The sequence below is a fragment of the Barbus barbus genome (genome assembly GCF_936440315.1).
Source record: "Barbus barbus genome assembly, chromosome: 19".
In the NCBI taxonomy this organism is placed as follows: Eukaryota; Metazoa; Chordata; class Actinopteri; order Cypriniformes; family Cyprinidae; genus Barbus; species Barbus barbus.
The window spans coordinates 26,255,412-26,272,822 of NC_136747.1; the positions used below are offsets into that span (position 1 = coordinate 26,255,412).

Consider the following 17,411-nt stretch of genomic DNA (forward strand, 5'->3'; position numbering starts at 1 on the left):
GTGCTCAGTGTCATATCCAGAGGTTGTGTTTGGAAAATAGACGTATGAGTGCTGCCAACATTGCAGGGGTGGGGGGTCTGCCTGTCAGAGCTCAGACCATACGCCGCACACTGCATCAAATTGTTCTGCATGGCTGTCGTCCCAGAAGGAAGCCTCTTCTAAAGATGATGCACAAGTAAGCCCGCAAACAGTTTGCTGAAGACAGATTAAGGACATGGATTACATGTCCTGTGGTCTGATGAGACCAAGAAAAACGTATTTGGTTCAGATGGTGTCAAGCGTGTGACCACTGCCTTGCTATAAAGAAGCTGAGGGTAAAGGTGATAGACCGGCCAAGCATGTCTCCAAACCTAAACCCTATTGAGCATCTGTGGGGCATCCTCAAACGGAAGGTGGTGGAGCGCAAGGGGTCTAACAACCACCAGCTCCGTGATGTCGTCATGGAGGAGTGGAAGAGGACTCCAGGGCAACCTGTGAAGCTCTGGTGAACTCCATGCCCAAGAGGGTTAAGGCAGTGCTGGAAAATAATGGTGGCCACACAAAATATTGATACTTTGGGCCCAATTTGGACATTTTCACTTAGGGGTGTACTCACTTTAGTGACCAGCGGTTTAGATGGCTGTGTGTTGAGTTATTTTGAGGGGACAAATTTACACTGTTATACAAGCTGTACACTCACTACTTTACATTTTAGAAAAGTGTCAATTCTTCAGTGTTGTCACATGAAAAGATAATAAAATATTTACAAAAATGTGAGGGGTGTACTCAGTTCTGTGAGACAGCACAGAGAATTGCAACATTTACGATGTGATTACATGACTACATGATAATGTTAAATATGCAATATGTCATTCAGCTCTATAATCAACTGTATAAAATATTTGTTAAAATATACTTAAGTACTTTACAAATACTGTCATAACAAGTTAGTGACAATTCACTCTTTTTATATATCAATGGCAAATATGCTAACCTCAGTCGCAAGGGTGCATGCCACCTCTTCCTGATACTGGAGGTTGAAATCATACAATAATACAAACAGCACTGCAAGGCCAGAGACAAAGTTGGGCTGCTCAACATTTACCGCTGGTTGCTTAGAGATTGACCTGAAAATAAAAAAAGAAAGAAAATGCTTCAAATAAACTATTGTGGGTTCCATTGCGGTTCTGTTTAGTTGTCTATACATAGTTCAACTCAACATAACTATTAAACTAAATCTGAAATATTGCAGGGAAATCCCATTTACAGGGTTCACAACTATAGCTGTGAACTGCATAATAATAGTATCTCATGAATGCACAGTCGAGCACAAAAGACCAATGTCAGTGTCAGGATTTTCATTAAACAATATTGCATTCCCTCAGAACACTTGGAATACATGACATGTTGCATGTGAACATTCTGTGATACTATTGTATCTTTTGTAAATCTTGATGCTGGTCACTATCACTGCCATTATATGGACAAGCGTTTTTTTGTATTATTCTCCTTTAGTGGTCCAAAAAGCAAAGAAGGTCATAGGGCATTAGAACAACACCAGGGTGCATGGAAGCATATGGGTAGCAAAATTCAATTGAAATGCAATACGTAAAATGGCGTTATATTTCAATTTACATTTTCTTATACATATGTGCAATATTTAGTGCACATATGTATTTTATTGTATATCACATAAATTTTATTTAAATTATAAAATTTACATTTGCCATTTCCTACACTAGTTTTAATACACAAATTAAAAACATATTTTAATGCTTTATAAGTTGCAAAATGGAAATTAAAATGTATTACCCAAATTGATTAGATGTTTAACATGTCCAAGCAAAAACTGTAGCAAAATTTTGATCTAAATGTTTTTGTTTTTTTGTCCTAAATGCATTTAGACTTAGGGGGAGGACACTTGGGATTGCATTTACATCATAATACCACATGATAATTGTAATTTCAGAATGCATTCTGATCCAAAGGTGCAGTAAAAAGGTAGAAAAATGGTAATTTAAAATATCTTTTATTTTTCTTAAATGCATTGACACTTATATATAAGACGTTTCAATTTCATTTTTATTTAATACCCCATGATGAATATAAAGTCAATGTGGATTTGAAAATGCAACACACCCCCGACCTGTCAATCTTTAGGCTACATCAAGGCAGGGCTTGGCAACAGGATGCACAATTGTAGAAAATGTCATATGTAAATTATATAACTGAATTTCCATTTTCATTTTGCACTAAACTTTGCACATATTTAGGGTAAAATGTCAATTAAAATACAGAAATGCATTGCCATTTTGCATATTACTAACTGAATTTGAAATTATTTCAAACTGAATTTTGCTACCCATATGCTTCCATAGCGTTAATGATGACTTAATGTTCATTTTAGGGTGTACTAAACCTTTACTGTTTACTTACCAAGAATTATAAGTTGTGTTCTCTGGCAAATGTAGAGACTGCTGGACATCAGATTGAGTGGTGAATACCTGAAACAATTTTTAAGAAGACAGCACAACCATCACTAACAGAACCAAGACATAACAAATCACATTTATTTGCAACATGCTTTAAGTAATCTCTACTTACATCTGCTTGAAGGGTAAGGCCATATAATTTCTGCAAGTGTGGGAGCAGCTGTAGGACCATGGAAGACATGGAAGCAATCAGGAATACTACTTTTGAAATAAGCATTAGGAACATGACTATGGATTTTCATGTGCTGGCAAAATTATAACACATTAAAAAGCACGATCATAGAACTGACATTTTTTAACATGGACTACAAATGGGAAGCACTTACATTAGCACCGGATCTTCATCAGATTGTTCAGCCTGAAAAATAATAATAATAAAAAAATAATAATCAGAAGCAGGTCATGTGAATGTGTGTCTTATTTGCTATTTAAGTTGTTTTTGATTGTTGGATTAAAGGAAGGTGTGAATAAACATCTTAATCAGAATCAGAATGAATCAGAATCAGAATCAGAATCAGAATGAGCTTTATTGGCCAAGTATGTTTACACATACAAGGAATTTGTTGTAGTGACAGAAGCTCCACAGTGCAACAGAAAGACAGTAACAGGACAGGACACAGGTAATGAAACAAAATAACAGGAAATAGCCAATAACCAATGTACAAAGCAGCAAAAAAAATAAAAAATACACAATATATAATATATAATATAGGCGACTATGTATGTACAGGTGAAGTATGTGCAAATTAGAAATGAGAAAATAAAATAAGTGAGTGTGGTGAATGGATAATGTATTAGTTGTGTGTTCTACGTTTATTTATTGAGTGTTCATGAGATGTATTGACTGAGGGAAGAAACTGTTCCTGTGTCTGGTCGTTCTGGTGCTCAGAGCTCTGTAGCGTCGACCAGATGGTAACAGTTCAAAGAGGTTGTGTGCTGGATGTGAGGGGTCCAGAGTGATTTTACCAGCCCTTTTGCTCACTCTGGATAAGTACAGTTCTTGGAGAGTGGGGAGGGTTGTACCAATGATTCGCTCAGCAGTCCGGACTACCCTCCGTAGTCTTCTGAGGTCAGATTTGGTAGCTGAGCTGAACCAGACAGTTATTGAGGTGCAGAGGATGGATTCAATGATGGCAGAGTAGAACTGTTTCAGTAAGTCCTGTGGCAGGTTGAACTTCCTCAGCTGGCGAAGAAAGTACAACCTCTGCTGGGCCTTCCTGACAATGGAGTCAATGTGAATGTCCCACTTTAGGTCCTGAGAGATGGTGGTGCCCAGGAATCTGAATGACTCCACTGCAGTCACGGTGCTGTTCATGATGGTAAGTGGGGGGAGAGCAGGGGGGTTTCTCCTGAAGTCCACGATCATCTCCACAGTTTTGAGCGTGTTAAGCTCCAGGTTGTTGAGACTGCACCAGACAGCCAGCTCCTTAACCTCCTGTCTGTAAGCAGACTCGTCACCGTCCTGGATGAGGCCGATCAGTGTGGTGTCGTCTGCAAACTTCAGGAGCTTGACAGAGGGGTCTTTAGATGTGCAGTCGTTGGTGTAGAGGGAGAAGAGCAGTGGGGAGAGTACGCAGCCCTGAGGAGCTCCAGTGCTGATGGTTCGAGTGCTGGATGAGAATTTGCCAAGCTTTACTAACTGCTGTCTGTCTGTCAGGAAGCTGTTGATCCACTGGCAGACGGAGGTGGGGACGGAGAGCTGGGTTAGTTTATTTTGAAGGGTTTCCGGGATAATGGTGTTAAAAGCAGAGCTGAAGTCTACAAACAGGATCCTCACATAAGTCCCTGGTCTGTCCAGATGCTGCAGGATGAAGTGCAGTCCCATGTTGACTGCATCATCCACAGACCTGTTTGCTCTGTAGGCAAACTGCAGGGGGTCCAGTAAGGGTCCAGTGATGTCCTTCAGATGAGCCAGAACCAGTCTTTCGAATGATTTCATGGCTACAGACGTTAGTGCCACAGGTCTGTAGTCATTAAGTCCAGTAATTTTGTGTTTCTTTGGGACGGGGATGATGGTGGAGCGTTTGAAGCATGAGGGGACTTCACACAGCTCCAGTGATCTATTGAAGATCTGTGTGAAGATGGGGGCCAGCTGCTCAGCACAGATTTTTAGGCAGGCTGGTGACACACCATCTGGACCAGGTGCTTTCCTTCTTTTGTTTTTCCTGAAGACCTGGCACACCTCGTCTTCGCTGATTTGAATTGTAGGTGTGGGGGAGAGAGGGGTTGCTGGAGGTGTGAATGGTTGTGTGGAGGGGTGTTCTGGGCGGGTGTGGGGTGATCGTTCAAAACGACAAAAGAACTCGTTTAAGTCGTCTGCCAGGTGTTGATTCTCCAGAGTGCTGGGGGGTGGTGTTTTGTAGCTGGTGATGTCCTTTAATCCAAGCCACACTGAAGCCGGATCGCTGGAAGAGAATTTGTTCCTGAGCTTGTCAGAATAATTCCTCTTTGCCACTCTGATCTCCTTTTCCAGTGTGTATTTGGCCTGTTTGTACAAGACTTTATCCCCCTTTCTGTGAGCATCTTCTTTGGCCTGACGGAGCTGTCTGAGTTTGGCAGTGAACCATGGTTTGTCATTGTTGTAGAATAGATGAGTCCTGGTAGGAATGCACATGTCCTCACAGAAACTGATATATGATGTTACAGTCTCTGTGAGCTCGTCCAGGTCATTTGCTGCAGCTTCAAAAACAGACCAATCAGTCAGGTCGAAACAGGCTTGTAGATCCCGCTCTGTTTCGTTAGTCCATCTTTTAACAGATCTTAATACAGGCTTCGCAGACTTAAGTTTCTGCCTGTAGGATGGAATAAGATGAACCAAACAGTGATCAGAGAGTCCTAAAGCTGCTCGTGGAACCGAGTGATATGCGTCCTTTATTGTTGTGTAACAGTGATCCAATATATTACTGTCTCTGGTGGGACATGTAACATGCTGTCTGTATTTTGGCAGTTCACGGGAGAGATTTGCTTTATTAAAGTCCCCAAGAATGATTAAAACAGAGTCCGGGTGTTGTTGTTCACTCTCTGTGATCAGATCAGCGAGTTTCTGTAGAGCTGTGCTCACGTGCGCTTGCGGTGGAATGTAAACACTCACGAGAATGAACGAGCAGAACTCCCGCGGCGAATAGAACGGCTTGCAGTTAATGAAGAGCGTTTCTAGATCTGAGCAGCACATCTTCTTTAAAACAGTTACATCTGTACACCACCTCTCATTGATGTAAAAGCATGTCCCGCCGCCGCGCGATTTCCCCGTTGATTCTGTGTCCCGATCTGCTCTTATCAGCTGGTAATTAGGCAGATGGATCGCGCTGTCCGGTTTGTCTGGTTAAAAGGGATAGTTCACTTTGAAATTAAAATTTGGTATCTATCAGCTTACCCCAAGGGCATCCAAGATGTAGGTGTCTTTTTTTCTTCAGTAGATCCAATTTTGATATGTTTAGGTCAAACCGTTCTAGTTTGTCAGTCATATAATGGCAGGTATAGGTCACTGTCTCTATAAGAGGGAAAAAGAACATGCACAGAGAAATCCAAATTAAACAATTCCCCATCGTAACTACACATTGATGGCCTAAGACACGAAACGAGCGGTTTGTGTGAGAAAATGAACAGTATTTATACAGTTTTTTACCTCTTGTACACAACCATGTCCAAGTGATCTGAGTGCGCGCACGCATCCGGTGTGTGACGTGTGTGTGCGCGCTCTGGCTTAGTCCGCAAAAAAAAAAAACTTTATTGCACAAATAATTAGAAAGTTATTGAACGCGGAAATGTGAATGTTGTGAATGTGCGAATATAAAACCAATTTTACCCATGTGAATTGCTAACTCGGGATTTAAGTTAAGTTTAACGTTCCCAAAATCAAACCATGCGTGGAAACAATGTAGAAATGTGAATGAAAAAAAGACAAGCTTACCGTATGGATACTTAGTCGAACATTAATCCATCTTCTCATGCTCCAGTCGATTAGCATCATCTCAGGCACAGGTTAGATGATTCAGATGATAAATTATCTCCGCGTCTGCTCAGGCAGCGTCGTCCATTGTTTGCTGCGTCACAGGCACTAACGCTTGAAACGCGAAACGAAGCTCACAAAGCTTAAAATCTACGCACAGATTCACAAACCACTGGCTTATCTTAATAACGCGAATAATTATTTTGTTCAATTAATTCCCGCTGACGAATCTAGTTTGCCTGTAATACACTGTTCACATTTCTTCTTCTTTGGAGATCACATCACATTTGAATTGAGCGCGAAATAAATATATCCCACAATGCAATGCGTTTACAGTATGGTACTGTATTACACATTTAGCGAAATTTAGCGAGCGATTCTGTAAAATATACAGAATGCTACTGTTTTATAAAAATACAGTATAATACTGTTAGAAAATGACTGTAAATTTACAGTAAAGTTGTGATTAGATGTATGCAGAGTTTTCTGAAGATTATTTTCTTCACCGCCTTTGTAATAAATATATAAAAGTGTTATTTTCAGTGTGATGTCTCTTCTTGCATATGAAATGCATATTATGTCATCTTCAGATTACTTAATTTGGTTATATTGCATAATCTGAATTTCACATTGAGAATATTTACACACACAAGCAATGCAAAATGGCAAGAGGTGCTTATGCTTATATCTTTCCCTCTTTGTCCGACTGTGGCCCATCTATTTATTTGGGGACCTGTGAAAGATTATTTTTCAGTCTAAGAGCAAATATTTGGAAAGAACACTTAAACAGTTATTTTGTGTTTAAATAAATACAGCAGAGCATATTTAGTACTTTACGTTCAAGTATTAAATTGAAAATATTAAGCATTTTCTACATGTGTACTCACTTTGTGCAGAGATTAAAAACCTAGTGTAGACCTATACAATTATAGGATTGTTTGTGATATTTATAATGACTCCTCAGTTGTTAATGCTAAAGTAAAATTGACCTAATTTGGTGACACCTATGTTACCAGCATACTCAATGTTTGTCAGTTTGATTTGTTGTTTTTGTTTTCAACTCTTGTAAGGTGTAGTTTAGCAATTATCCAGTGATTGTTACCGTTATATTGCGTGGCGTACAAAATGTAGGTTGTGTGAGTGCAAAAAATATAAAATAAATAAAAAGCTTTTTACAGAAATACATGGGCAAAGACAAACACAGCTGATAAGTAATACAAGAAAATACAGTAAACAGGTAGGCTACAATGGTGGATGTTTGTATAAATTAAATTGCAAAGACATAAATATTGAATACACTGTTTTTTTTTTTCAAGTTTTTATTATGGTAGCTAATATAACAGTATAGGCATGCATTGGCCTAAATCAGTGTGAGCTGGGCTAAGTGGGAAGTGCTGAAGGCTGGGCAGTACAACAAAACTAAGTTGCTTTGCTCAGTTTAATTCATTTTCACTCGCTATTAAAGGCTTCGTTTGAGGTACGCAGAGTATCGAGTCTCTTCAGGTGTCCAGCTCAGGCAGGTTTGCACAGGACAGGTAGTCGCTTTGCATCCATTCAAAATGTCGGAGGAATTGTTTCCAGAGCCAGAATGGCTATCTGAAGAAGTCAAAACCGGGGTGAGTTATCGGCTTAAAAGACTTGGAACGAGTGGTTTATTTCAAGCTACATAAAGACAGTTTGAGTGAAAAAGCTTACATTTTCTATAACTAGGCTAGTTCTAGTTTAGAAGGTAACTTGCTGCAGAAAGCGAGCTTTAACAGCGTTATTAACAATTGCCTGGAATATTATTTTGACATTTTTATTTCAAATGCGATTTTGCATGCTTTTTGTGATTTTAGACGACCATCATCGCGGTAACTTTTGACGGTGGAGTTGTTCTTGGCTCAGATTCGCGTGTGTCTGCGGAGTAAGAGACTCATGGGGTTCGTGAAGAGATGAAGCTTATTAGACTGAACTCTAAATGATCAGTCAGTGCAAAACCTTTCCATAAAAGTTTAAAACATTACTTTTAGGACCTTTTATATTAAATAACATTGATAAACTCATTGGCAAAACACAAAGACATTGTATATCGTTTTTATAATAGTAATTTATTCAGTGAATATTTCAAATAACATTTCTAGAACCAAGAACACTAAAATGCTGTGTGTGTTTCTCAGGGAGTCAGTGGTGAATCGTGTGATGAACAAGCTCTCTCCTCTCCATGACAAGATCTACTGTGCTCTGTCTGGATCAGCAGCGGATGCTCAAACCATTGCTGAGGTAGTCAACCACCAGCTGGATGTGCACAGGTATTTAACACTGCTGTCCAAATTATTAGCCCATGTACATACTGATTGGTGTTAAAGACCACCAGAGGACACATGCTGGCAGAAATTTTCCTTTTTCTCAAAAATGTGTTGAAAAATGTACTTGAATCATGCATTTTGACAGTATTGAGGTGGAAGATGACCCACTCGTATGCTCTGCTGCTACTCTGGTGAAGAACATTTCATACAAATATAAAGAGGAACTATCAGCACATCTTATTGTTGCAGGTTGGGACAGGAAAAAAGGAGGACAGGTTAGCTCCTTTTTTATATTATTAGGCCTGCAGGCTGATGTAGACAATCACAAATTAAATACTACAGGTCTAATATGAATATTGTTGTCATCTGTTTATTTCAAACAGGTGTATGCGACACTGAATGGTTTGCTGACCAGGCAGCCTTTTGCTATTGGTGGCTCTGGGAGTTTTTACATTCATGGGTTTGTTGATGCAGAATACCGAAAAAACATGACAAAGAGAGAATGTCAAGAGTTTGTCGTGAACGGTAGGTTTGTCAGTGCAATATACAAGCACATATTTGAGAAATGCTATGGTGATAATATAATATTTATTATATGAAACCATGATCCACGCTCCCAAAAATAGTCTTCTTTTAGCATTTTATTTTACATTAATCACCAACAGGACAAAACACAAACGTTTTGGCTCAAGGCCTTCTTCGGTGTGTTGAACAATTCAATCCCTCCACGCACTTTTTAAATCATAATTATATTGACAGCACCATCTCCATTTGTATATAACACAAATTTTCACATCTACTAATACTTTGCATAATATACCTATGGCTATAACATGAATTAGAGGATCCCATATTTATAACAATTTCAGTTAAACAGTTTAATAAATCAACAATCCCCAACATCTGGTAGCTACCTGAATTAAATTTCAAAATATATAACAATGGAGAGTACAATTATACTACATTTCATACTAAAATTAATGACTTTACACTGATTAACTGAAGGAATCTCAGAGTTATTCTTATCAATATATCTACAAGATGCCAAAGCTATCTCTTCTCTCTCTGTAGCTCTCACTCTGGCGATGGGTCGGGATGGATCGAGTGGAGGCGTTGCATATGTTGTTACCATTGATAAAGATGGAGCAGAAGAGAAGTGCGTTTTAGCAAATGAACTGCCCAAATTTTTTGATCAGTGAATTAAAGGACTTTTGCTCTATATACTTTGTAACATGCCATATTTGGAAAGTTGTTTGTATCGATTGTTTAGTTGATTTTACATACACATACACACACTTTTATGTGAACAGCTGCATTCACTTTGCCTCAAAGTTTGCTAATAAACCATATTAGAAATGGCTGTTTTCAAGTTGTTTAATTCTGACATTTTGTCAAAAATGTGTTGAGATATGTATCCTCCTAATCAACAAATATTTGACAGAGCCTAAATGATATAGGCCTATATTAGCAATAATGGATCATATACTTATGGACCTGCTAAAAAGGGCTTTGTGCTGCTGTGACTCATTAATTGCTAGGCAGAAATGAACAAGGCAGGTTTTCTCGGAAAAGGGAGACATTTGTTGGCCCTAAACTTATAATAACATATAAGTGTTAGACATGTAATTAATACTAATAATATAATATTCGTTAATTTGTCTTTAAGATGCAGCATAAATATTAGGCTATTTTTGATCATTTCCTTAGGGTAGCCAACTGCTTTCTCTGATGCCTATTAAAAATAATAATTGTGAAAGTGTGAAATTATTGACTTGATTTGTGATTTTAAAATTAATCGATTGAGTAAAGGTTTTACTTTTATGTTGAAGGAAAATCCCTTATCAGAAACTGAAAGTAAAAGGAACATAATGTCTGTGTCCTGAAATGCCCCAGCGCTGTGTGGAGAGGAGACAACATCGTGCTCCTTATAAAACAACCAAAACGTTACTGAGAAGAAAATAATACCCGAAAAGGCTCGTTTTGTTTTGTTTATTTATAAATAGATTACGCGCGCGAGTTATTTAGCGTTACCACGGCAACCGATTTATGGGCTAAGTTACATGCACCATGCGTAAAGTTTTGGAGTTCGCGTGTGTTTTATGTGTAGACATAATAATAGTTTACACTCTGGACCTCGGAGGAGCTTTGCTGAAGTCTCGTTCAAGAAACCTGGACTATAATGTGTTTCGCCAGTGGGCTGAATCTGCACTGAGATGCACGCTGCTGTTCTCAGGATCTGTTTTATATAAAGATGCGACTGATCCGCTGATAAAGAGATGGATTACAGTCCACTGTTTTACCGGCTCGGTTTATGAAACCGGACGCGTAGCGCTGTTTGACAGCTATCGCCTTGATAAATGTAATTCGTGGCTTGTCTGTACCGTCGCTGCTGCTTTAGCTTGTCTGTTTTGGGAGGTAACGCTGCCTGACACGAATGGAGAGAGTAACGGTAAAGAGCGCAAACAGAGGGCTCGAGTCCTCTTCATCCGGGTCATCCGTTTATACAGGCCAGACTATATATTATTGTGTGGAGCTTTTGTCTTTCTGTCCTTAGCTGTTCTATGTGAGTATTTTGTTGTATTTACTTAATATATGAAATAAAATTATAATGTAAAGCTGCTCTGTAAAGAACTTTCTACATGTTTCAGGTGAGATGTTCATCCCACTGTACACTGGAGAGGTGATTGACATCTTGGGTTCCCATTACCAGTGGGATAACTTCAGATCAGCTATACTTTTCATGGGATTATTCTCATTGGGAAGGTTGGTATCACAAAATATGAGTTTTTACTACAAAAATGCACTTTTAGTATTTTTTTAAAACATATTTTTATTGTAAAAAAGACATGGAAGATAACATGAAAATATTTATAAGAAATACATTTTTATTCTTAAATCCCTACCCCTACCCCCCAAAGCATCCTAAAATTCAATTATACAGGTACAGAAGTTGTTATACAAAGGCTAAGACAGACATATCCACATATTTTCACACACAGAAGTGTATATATACGCATGCCAATCAGTAGAGCAGGGGTCACCACACTCAGTCCTGGGGGGGGGCGGTGTCTCAACATTTTATGATAGTCCTTTAGTTTGCCCTTTATACTCAATGGTTGGACCTTCTATATTCTTCCAGTAGAATGTCTAGTATGATAACCTGGTAATGATAAATTTACGGGAAATAATCCCAAAGCACATATTTCAGAGGTAAATGGAGCACTTTTAGTATCTTAATGAACACTGTTTTCTGCTGTCCTTAGTTCTTTCAGTGCAGGTTGTCGTGGAGGACTGTTCATGTGTGCAATCAATAGCTTCACTTGCAGAGTCAAGTTGCAACTGTTTGGGTCCCTTGTCAGGCAGGACATTGGCTTCTTTGAGACCATCAAGACAGGTAGATCTAATCCAATATCTGGTGCATTTACTCAAGTTATCTACTCCAGTCATCATCAGTTGCTCTTTTTATATGGACTCAAATTACTGAATTTGTTTTTCAGGTGATATCACATCTAGACTGTCCACAGACACTACTCTGATGAGTCGGGCTGTAGCCCTGAATGTCAACGTCCTTCTGCGGACCATGATTAAGACCCTGGGCATGTTGTATCTGATGCTGAGCCTCTCGTGGAAACTTACACTACTGATGCTGATGGAGACGCCACTGACAGGCTTACTACAGAACATATATGACACACGTTATCAGGTACGGAGCTGAAAATTAATATCATAATGAATAATCTGTGTGCCTTTGAGAATCATATCTTATCAAGTTTCCATGCTCCTTTTTAGAGGCTCTCAAAAGAAGTTCAGGACTCTATGGCGCAAGCCAATGAAACTGCTGGGGAGGCGGTGTCAGGAATCAGGACGGTAAAGAGTTTCAGGACAGAAGTTGGGGAAGCAAATCGCTATGATGTCCGCTTGATGGAAACCCATAATCTGAAGACCCGACGGGACACAGTCAGGGCAATTTACTTGTTAGTTAGGCGGGTAAGTATGAGTTTAGTCTTCAAGTGCATATGTGTGTTGATATGGAAGTGTATTGCTGTAGATAGTGTCTTTCTGACGTTGGTGTGGTTTGCAGATGACAGAATTGGGAATGAAGGTGGCCATGCTTTACTATGGGAGACTCTTCATCCAGCATGGACAGATGAGCATAGGGAATCTTGTTTCTTTCATTCTCTATCAGCAAGACCTTGGAAACAACATTAGGGTACGTCTCTGTTTAAAATAGGCATTTCTCTTGAAATAGCGACTTGTATGACCCTCTCTGTAAATTTGCTTTGTGTGAACTAAATCATTTTCAACTTAAAAAAAAAAAAGATTAATAAATATTTATCCATCTCTGTCTCAGACCTTGATCTATATCTTTGGAGACATGCTGAACTCGGTGAGTGCAGCCGGTAAGGTGTTCGAGTACCTAGACCGAAAGTCTGAAGTCAGTATTGATGGTAACCTTCAACCCAGTGATCTGAAAGGACATGTCAGCTTTCAAAACCTCACCTTCTCATATCCCAGAAGAGCAGACCACAATGTCTTAAAGGTACAACTTTTAGATCACTTCATTTGATCCTCATCAAGTTTGAGAACGCATTTTACATGAATCTAAAGTATGAGTAAATATGGAACTTAAACACATAAAGATCTTTTATTTCTTATATTTTCTTCAAAGGCTTATATATGCAGTTTCAAGAAAAAGTAATTCACTATTTTCAGTTTCCTGGTTTTCTGTACATAGACTTGTCCCAGTAATGTTGTGGAGTGTCAGGGTGGTCTTTGGCAAACTTTAAGCATGCTGCAATGCTTTGTTTTGTTTGGAGAGCAATAACCCTTTCTTCGTGGTGTCCTTCCATGGATACCATGCCTGTTTAATGTTTTACGTATGGTTGACTCATGAATGGAGATGTTAACTAGCTTTAATGAATCCTACAAGTGTTTTTCACCTCATTGGGCATTCTGAAGTGTGCCTTTGGAGAGATCTTGGCTGGGCACCCACTTCAATGGAGAGCCACAATACCATATTGTCTGCATTTATAGACAATTTGTCTAACTGTGGACTGATGAATATTTAAAGTCTTTGAGATTACTCTGTAAACCTTTCCAGCTACATGCATATCAACAACTCTTGATCGTAGATCTTACATCAGCTTATGCTACTTGTGAATAGCACACTGATACTGTTTGGGTGTTTATATAAATCAGTTTAGCTCTAAAACCACACCTTTATTCTCATTTCATTGTTTGGACTCCTGCTAACACCTGACTCCAATTGGTATTTTGAGACACTAGAAGCCTAGTGTTTCACTTACTTTTTCCTCCATTATCTTGTATGCTTAATGAGTGTGATCAGTAAAGAAAATAAAGATGATGATGATTGTTTGTGTTTTATCAGCTTAGAAATATTGTGTTTGTTGATATTTGTGACTTTGGTGAAAATCAAATCAAATTGAAGGACCAATTTCACAAGTTTGCCTGCCCATCCAGTCCTGATGGTTAATGGTAAACAAACTTGGCTTGCTGTCATTAATGGAGGCTCAAACCCAAGGCTCGGCTTGACTGCTGAGTTCGAACCCCACATTGTGGTACTCCCTAGAGCAGGGGTCACCAAACGTGATCCTGGAGGGCCGGTGTCCTGCAGAGTTTAAACTCTGAACTCTGCAGGACACCGGCCCTCCACGACTGAGTCTGGTGACCACTGACCTAGAGGGAGAAAAACAGACATAGAGGAGGAGATAGGGAGGTGGAGGGATGCATTGACGCTGGGATGGTGCAATGAGTGCTGCTTGAAATCAAAATGATGATTGACAGGACTGAATGATTAGGCTCCTCCCGAACCTATGTTTGGAACTTCATTAAAACCTGAAAATTGAAAATAGTTCACTTATACTTTTTCTTGCAACTGTTTACACACATGCACACACAGTTGATTGAGTGCATAGAATAAAAAATGCCTAATCTTGTTAATCATGATGTATACATGGTAGGTACTAGGTTTATCATATTTTTATAATAATTACCTTAGCTTTTGTTTTGGTTTGTTTTTCAGAACTTCTCTCTGGAGTTGAAGCCGGGTCAGATGACGGCTCTGGTGGGAATGTCAGGTGGGGGAAAGAGCACCTGTGTGAGTCTGCTGGAGGGATTCTACCAGCCTCAGCAGGGACACATTCTGTTAGATGGAAAACCACTGCAGGACTACCAGCACAAATACTTGCACAGCAAGGTGACTACTCTGAAATAACAAACACATTATTATTGTATGCGATTTTATTTTGTACCACCTCTGTTGATACTACCTGTGAGTCTACTAATAGAACCATGTACAACATCTAATGCAATGCAAAGAACATATACTGTAAATATCTCTCAGATAGCAATGGTGGGTCAGGAGCCTGTACTTTTCTCCGGCACCGTACAAGACAACATTGCCTATGGTCTGCCTGGCTGCTCAATGGAGAGAATAAAGGAGGCTGCCAGCAAAGCTAATGCTCATGCCTTCATCTGCAAACTGGAAAGTGGCTACAACACAGGTAAATGAACTGCTCTCACTGCCGACTGTTAGTCTTGTGTCAGTGGCTAGAAGGATTCAAATTGGACATAAAGATTAATTTAAAGCAAATATTTTGTATTATTTTCTACTCTTAATATGTAAACATCAGAATTGCTAGCATTCATGGTCTTTTAGTTATACATCCCGTCTATACCCCAACAAACTTGGCCTGAAAAGTTTCTAGCAAAAACCAGCCTGGACTAGCATACAAATACATGTTAGTCTAAGATAGACTTTACATTTAAAGTCAGTTTAGAATTCCTGACATAATGAACAATTCTGGATGTTTTTCTTTTGGATTTTTGTAGCCACTCCATTTATTATTAATAAGGTTATAGGAGACCAGCATAAACCAGACCAGCATAAACCAGCCTTTCATTCCACTTGGGGAAGTCGTGGCCTAATGGTTCGAGAGTCGGACTCGTAATCGAAAGGTTGCGGGTTCGAGTCCCCGGCCGGCAGGGATTGTAGGTGGGGGGAGTGAATGTACAGCGCTCTCTCCACCCTCAATACCACGACTGAGGTGCCCTTGAGCAAGGCACCGAACCCCCAATTGCTCCCCGGGCGCCGCAGTATAAATGGCTGCCCACTGCTCCGGGTGTGTGATCACGGTGTGTGTGTGTGTGTGTGTGTGTGCATTTGTTCACTACTCACTGCTGTGTGTGTGCACTTGGATGGGTTAAACGCAGAGCACCAATTTCGAGTATGGGTCACCATACTTGACAATACGTCACGACTTTACTTTACTTTACTTCATTTTGGAAGGTTTTAGGTTGAAGCATGGTAAATGCCACAGTTGTAAAATCTTCTTTTATTTGTCAGATGTGGGCGAGCGTGGTAATCTGCTCTCCGGAGGTCAGAAGCAGCGCATCGCTATCGCCAGAGCTCTGATCAGACAACCTCAGGTGCTCATACTGGATGAAGTGACCAGCTCTTTGGACACTGAAAGTGAACAAATGGTAAAATATGGCAATTAAATATGAATGAACTCAAAGGTATGAACTGTTTCCTTTAGTGCTACTATTAAAATACTTCTTGCATGTTTTGTTATTGCACAGGTTCAACAGGCCCTGGCCTGCTGCCCCACCCAGACCTTGCTTGTGATTGCTCATAGGCTGAAGACTATTGAGAAGGCGGATCAGATCGTGGTGATTGACAGCGGGGAGGTGGTGGAGCTGGGCACACATCAGGAACTGATGGACAAGAAAGGAAACTACTATAAACTGAGAGAGAGGCTCTTTACTGATGATAACACAGCCAACCAAGACCAAGAGAAATCTGACACTGTAAAAGCCCAGTAGCCTGTGATAAAATAATGTGCTTGTTCATAATACAAAAATATACCATTACAAACCTTTGTAAATAGGGACATGCAGTATAAGTGAGGACGTTCTCACAGAAATGATCACATTTCTAAAAGATCTGTGGCATTGACCTGTGGACTTGTACATAGAATAAACTCGGTGACCATCATCTGTAAAAATGTTTTTGATAAATGCAAGGTTCAGGATTTGTTTGGTGTTGTGAATAAATGTGAATAAATATTGGGTTCGTGCTACTGTGGTTTTTGTGTGATTGTTTTATACAGTCCAATTCAAATTTTAGTGTCATCATTACCTTGTCATGGATGTTTGTTTTATTTCATAACTGCACTGAATGAACGCATCAGCTCATGCCATGTGCCTAAATCATTTATATTATACAAAACAACTCAATTTAAGAATTTTCTCCAGTTAAATGAGAGCAAAACATACATTGTTGTTGGCCTTTCCATCCATACGCAAAAAATGTGGGTGTATTTTTTTTTTATTCAGAATTTAATTTTGTAAAACAAGTTAATATTGTGGTAAAAGCTAGTTTCTTCTACTTAAGGTTAATAGCTAAGATAAAACCAGTGCTCTTGGAGATGATCGTCTGTGCTTTTATATCATCTAGATTGGACTATTGTAATGTGTATTCAGGAATTCCCCAGTCATTGGTAAATCGGTTACAGCTTGCTCAAAATGCTGCTGCTAGACTATTGTATGAGAAAGAGGGACAGAATAACATTGTTGCAATGATTACCTGTTAGATCAGTGATTCTTGAGACATGGGACAAAACATGTCCAACATGTAAATGCTAAAAATATTTTCAATTGTAAATGTTATGGGGATTAATA

General features: G+C 39.3%; 2 protein-coding genes across 4 annotated transcripts; both read left to right on the top strand.

The window, feature by feature from the left end:
- Window positions 1-7,787: 7,787 nt before the first annotated feature.
- LOC306884970 (proteasome subunit beta type-9-like) lies at window positions 7,788-10,067 on the top strand. Of its 2 annotated transcripts, none has more exons than XM_079441246.1 (6): window positions 7,788-8,036; window positions 8,259-8,342; window positions 8,580-8,711; window positions 8,854-8,983; window positions 9,092-9,233; window positions 9,780-10,067. In XM_079441246.1, the coding sequence occupies exons 2-6, from the start codon at window positions 8,338-8,340 to the stop codon at window positions 9,905-9,907; spliced, it is 537 nt and encodes a 178-aa protein (XP_079297372.1). In that variant the 5' UTR covers window positions 7,788-8,036; window positions 8,259-8,337; the 3' UTR covers window positions 9,908-10,067. The 2 variants fall into 2 exon arrangements, with proteins under 2 accessions (XP_079297372.1, XP_079297371.1); XM_079441245.1 differs by having other exon boundaries at window positions 7,941-8,036; window positions 8,259-8,326; window positions 9,780-9,930.
- Window positions 10,068-10,529: 462 nt separating this feature from the next.
- LOC306885124 (antigen peptide transporter 2-like) lies at window positions 10,530-16,811 on the top strand. Of its 2 annotated transcripts, XM_079441469.1 has the most exons (11): window positions 10,530-11,271; window positions 11,357-11,471; window positions 11,972-12,102; window positions 12,206-12,411; window positions 12,498-12,695; window positions 12,790-12,918; window positions 13,060-13,248; window positions 14,752-14,925; window positions 15,073-15,232; window positions 16,075-16,211; window positions 16,311-16,811. In XM_079441469.1, exons 1-11 carry the CDS (start codon window positions 10,776-10,778, stop codon window positions 16,551-16,553), a joined length of 2,178 nt encoding a protein of 725 aa, XP_079297595.1. In that variant the 5' UTR covers window positions 10,530-10,775; the 3' UTR covers window positions 16,554-16,811. The 2 variants fall into 2 exon arrangements, with proteins under 2 accessions (XP_079297595.1, XP_079297596.1); XM_079441470.1 differs by lacking the exon at window positions 16,075-16,211 and having other exon boundaries at window positions 10,583-11,271; window positions 16,311-16,514.
- The last annotated feature ends 600 nt before the right edge of the window (window positions 16,812-17,411 follow it).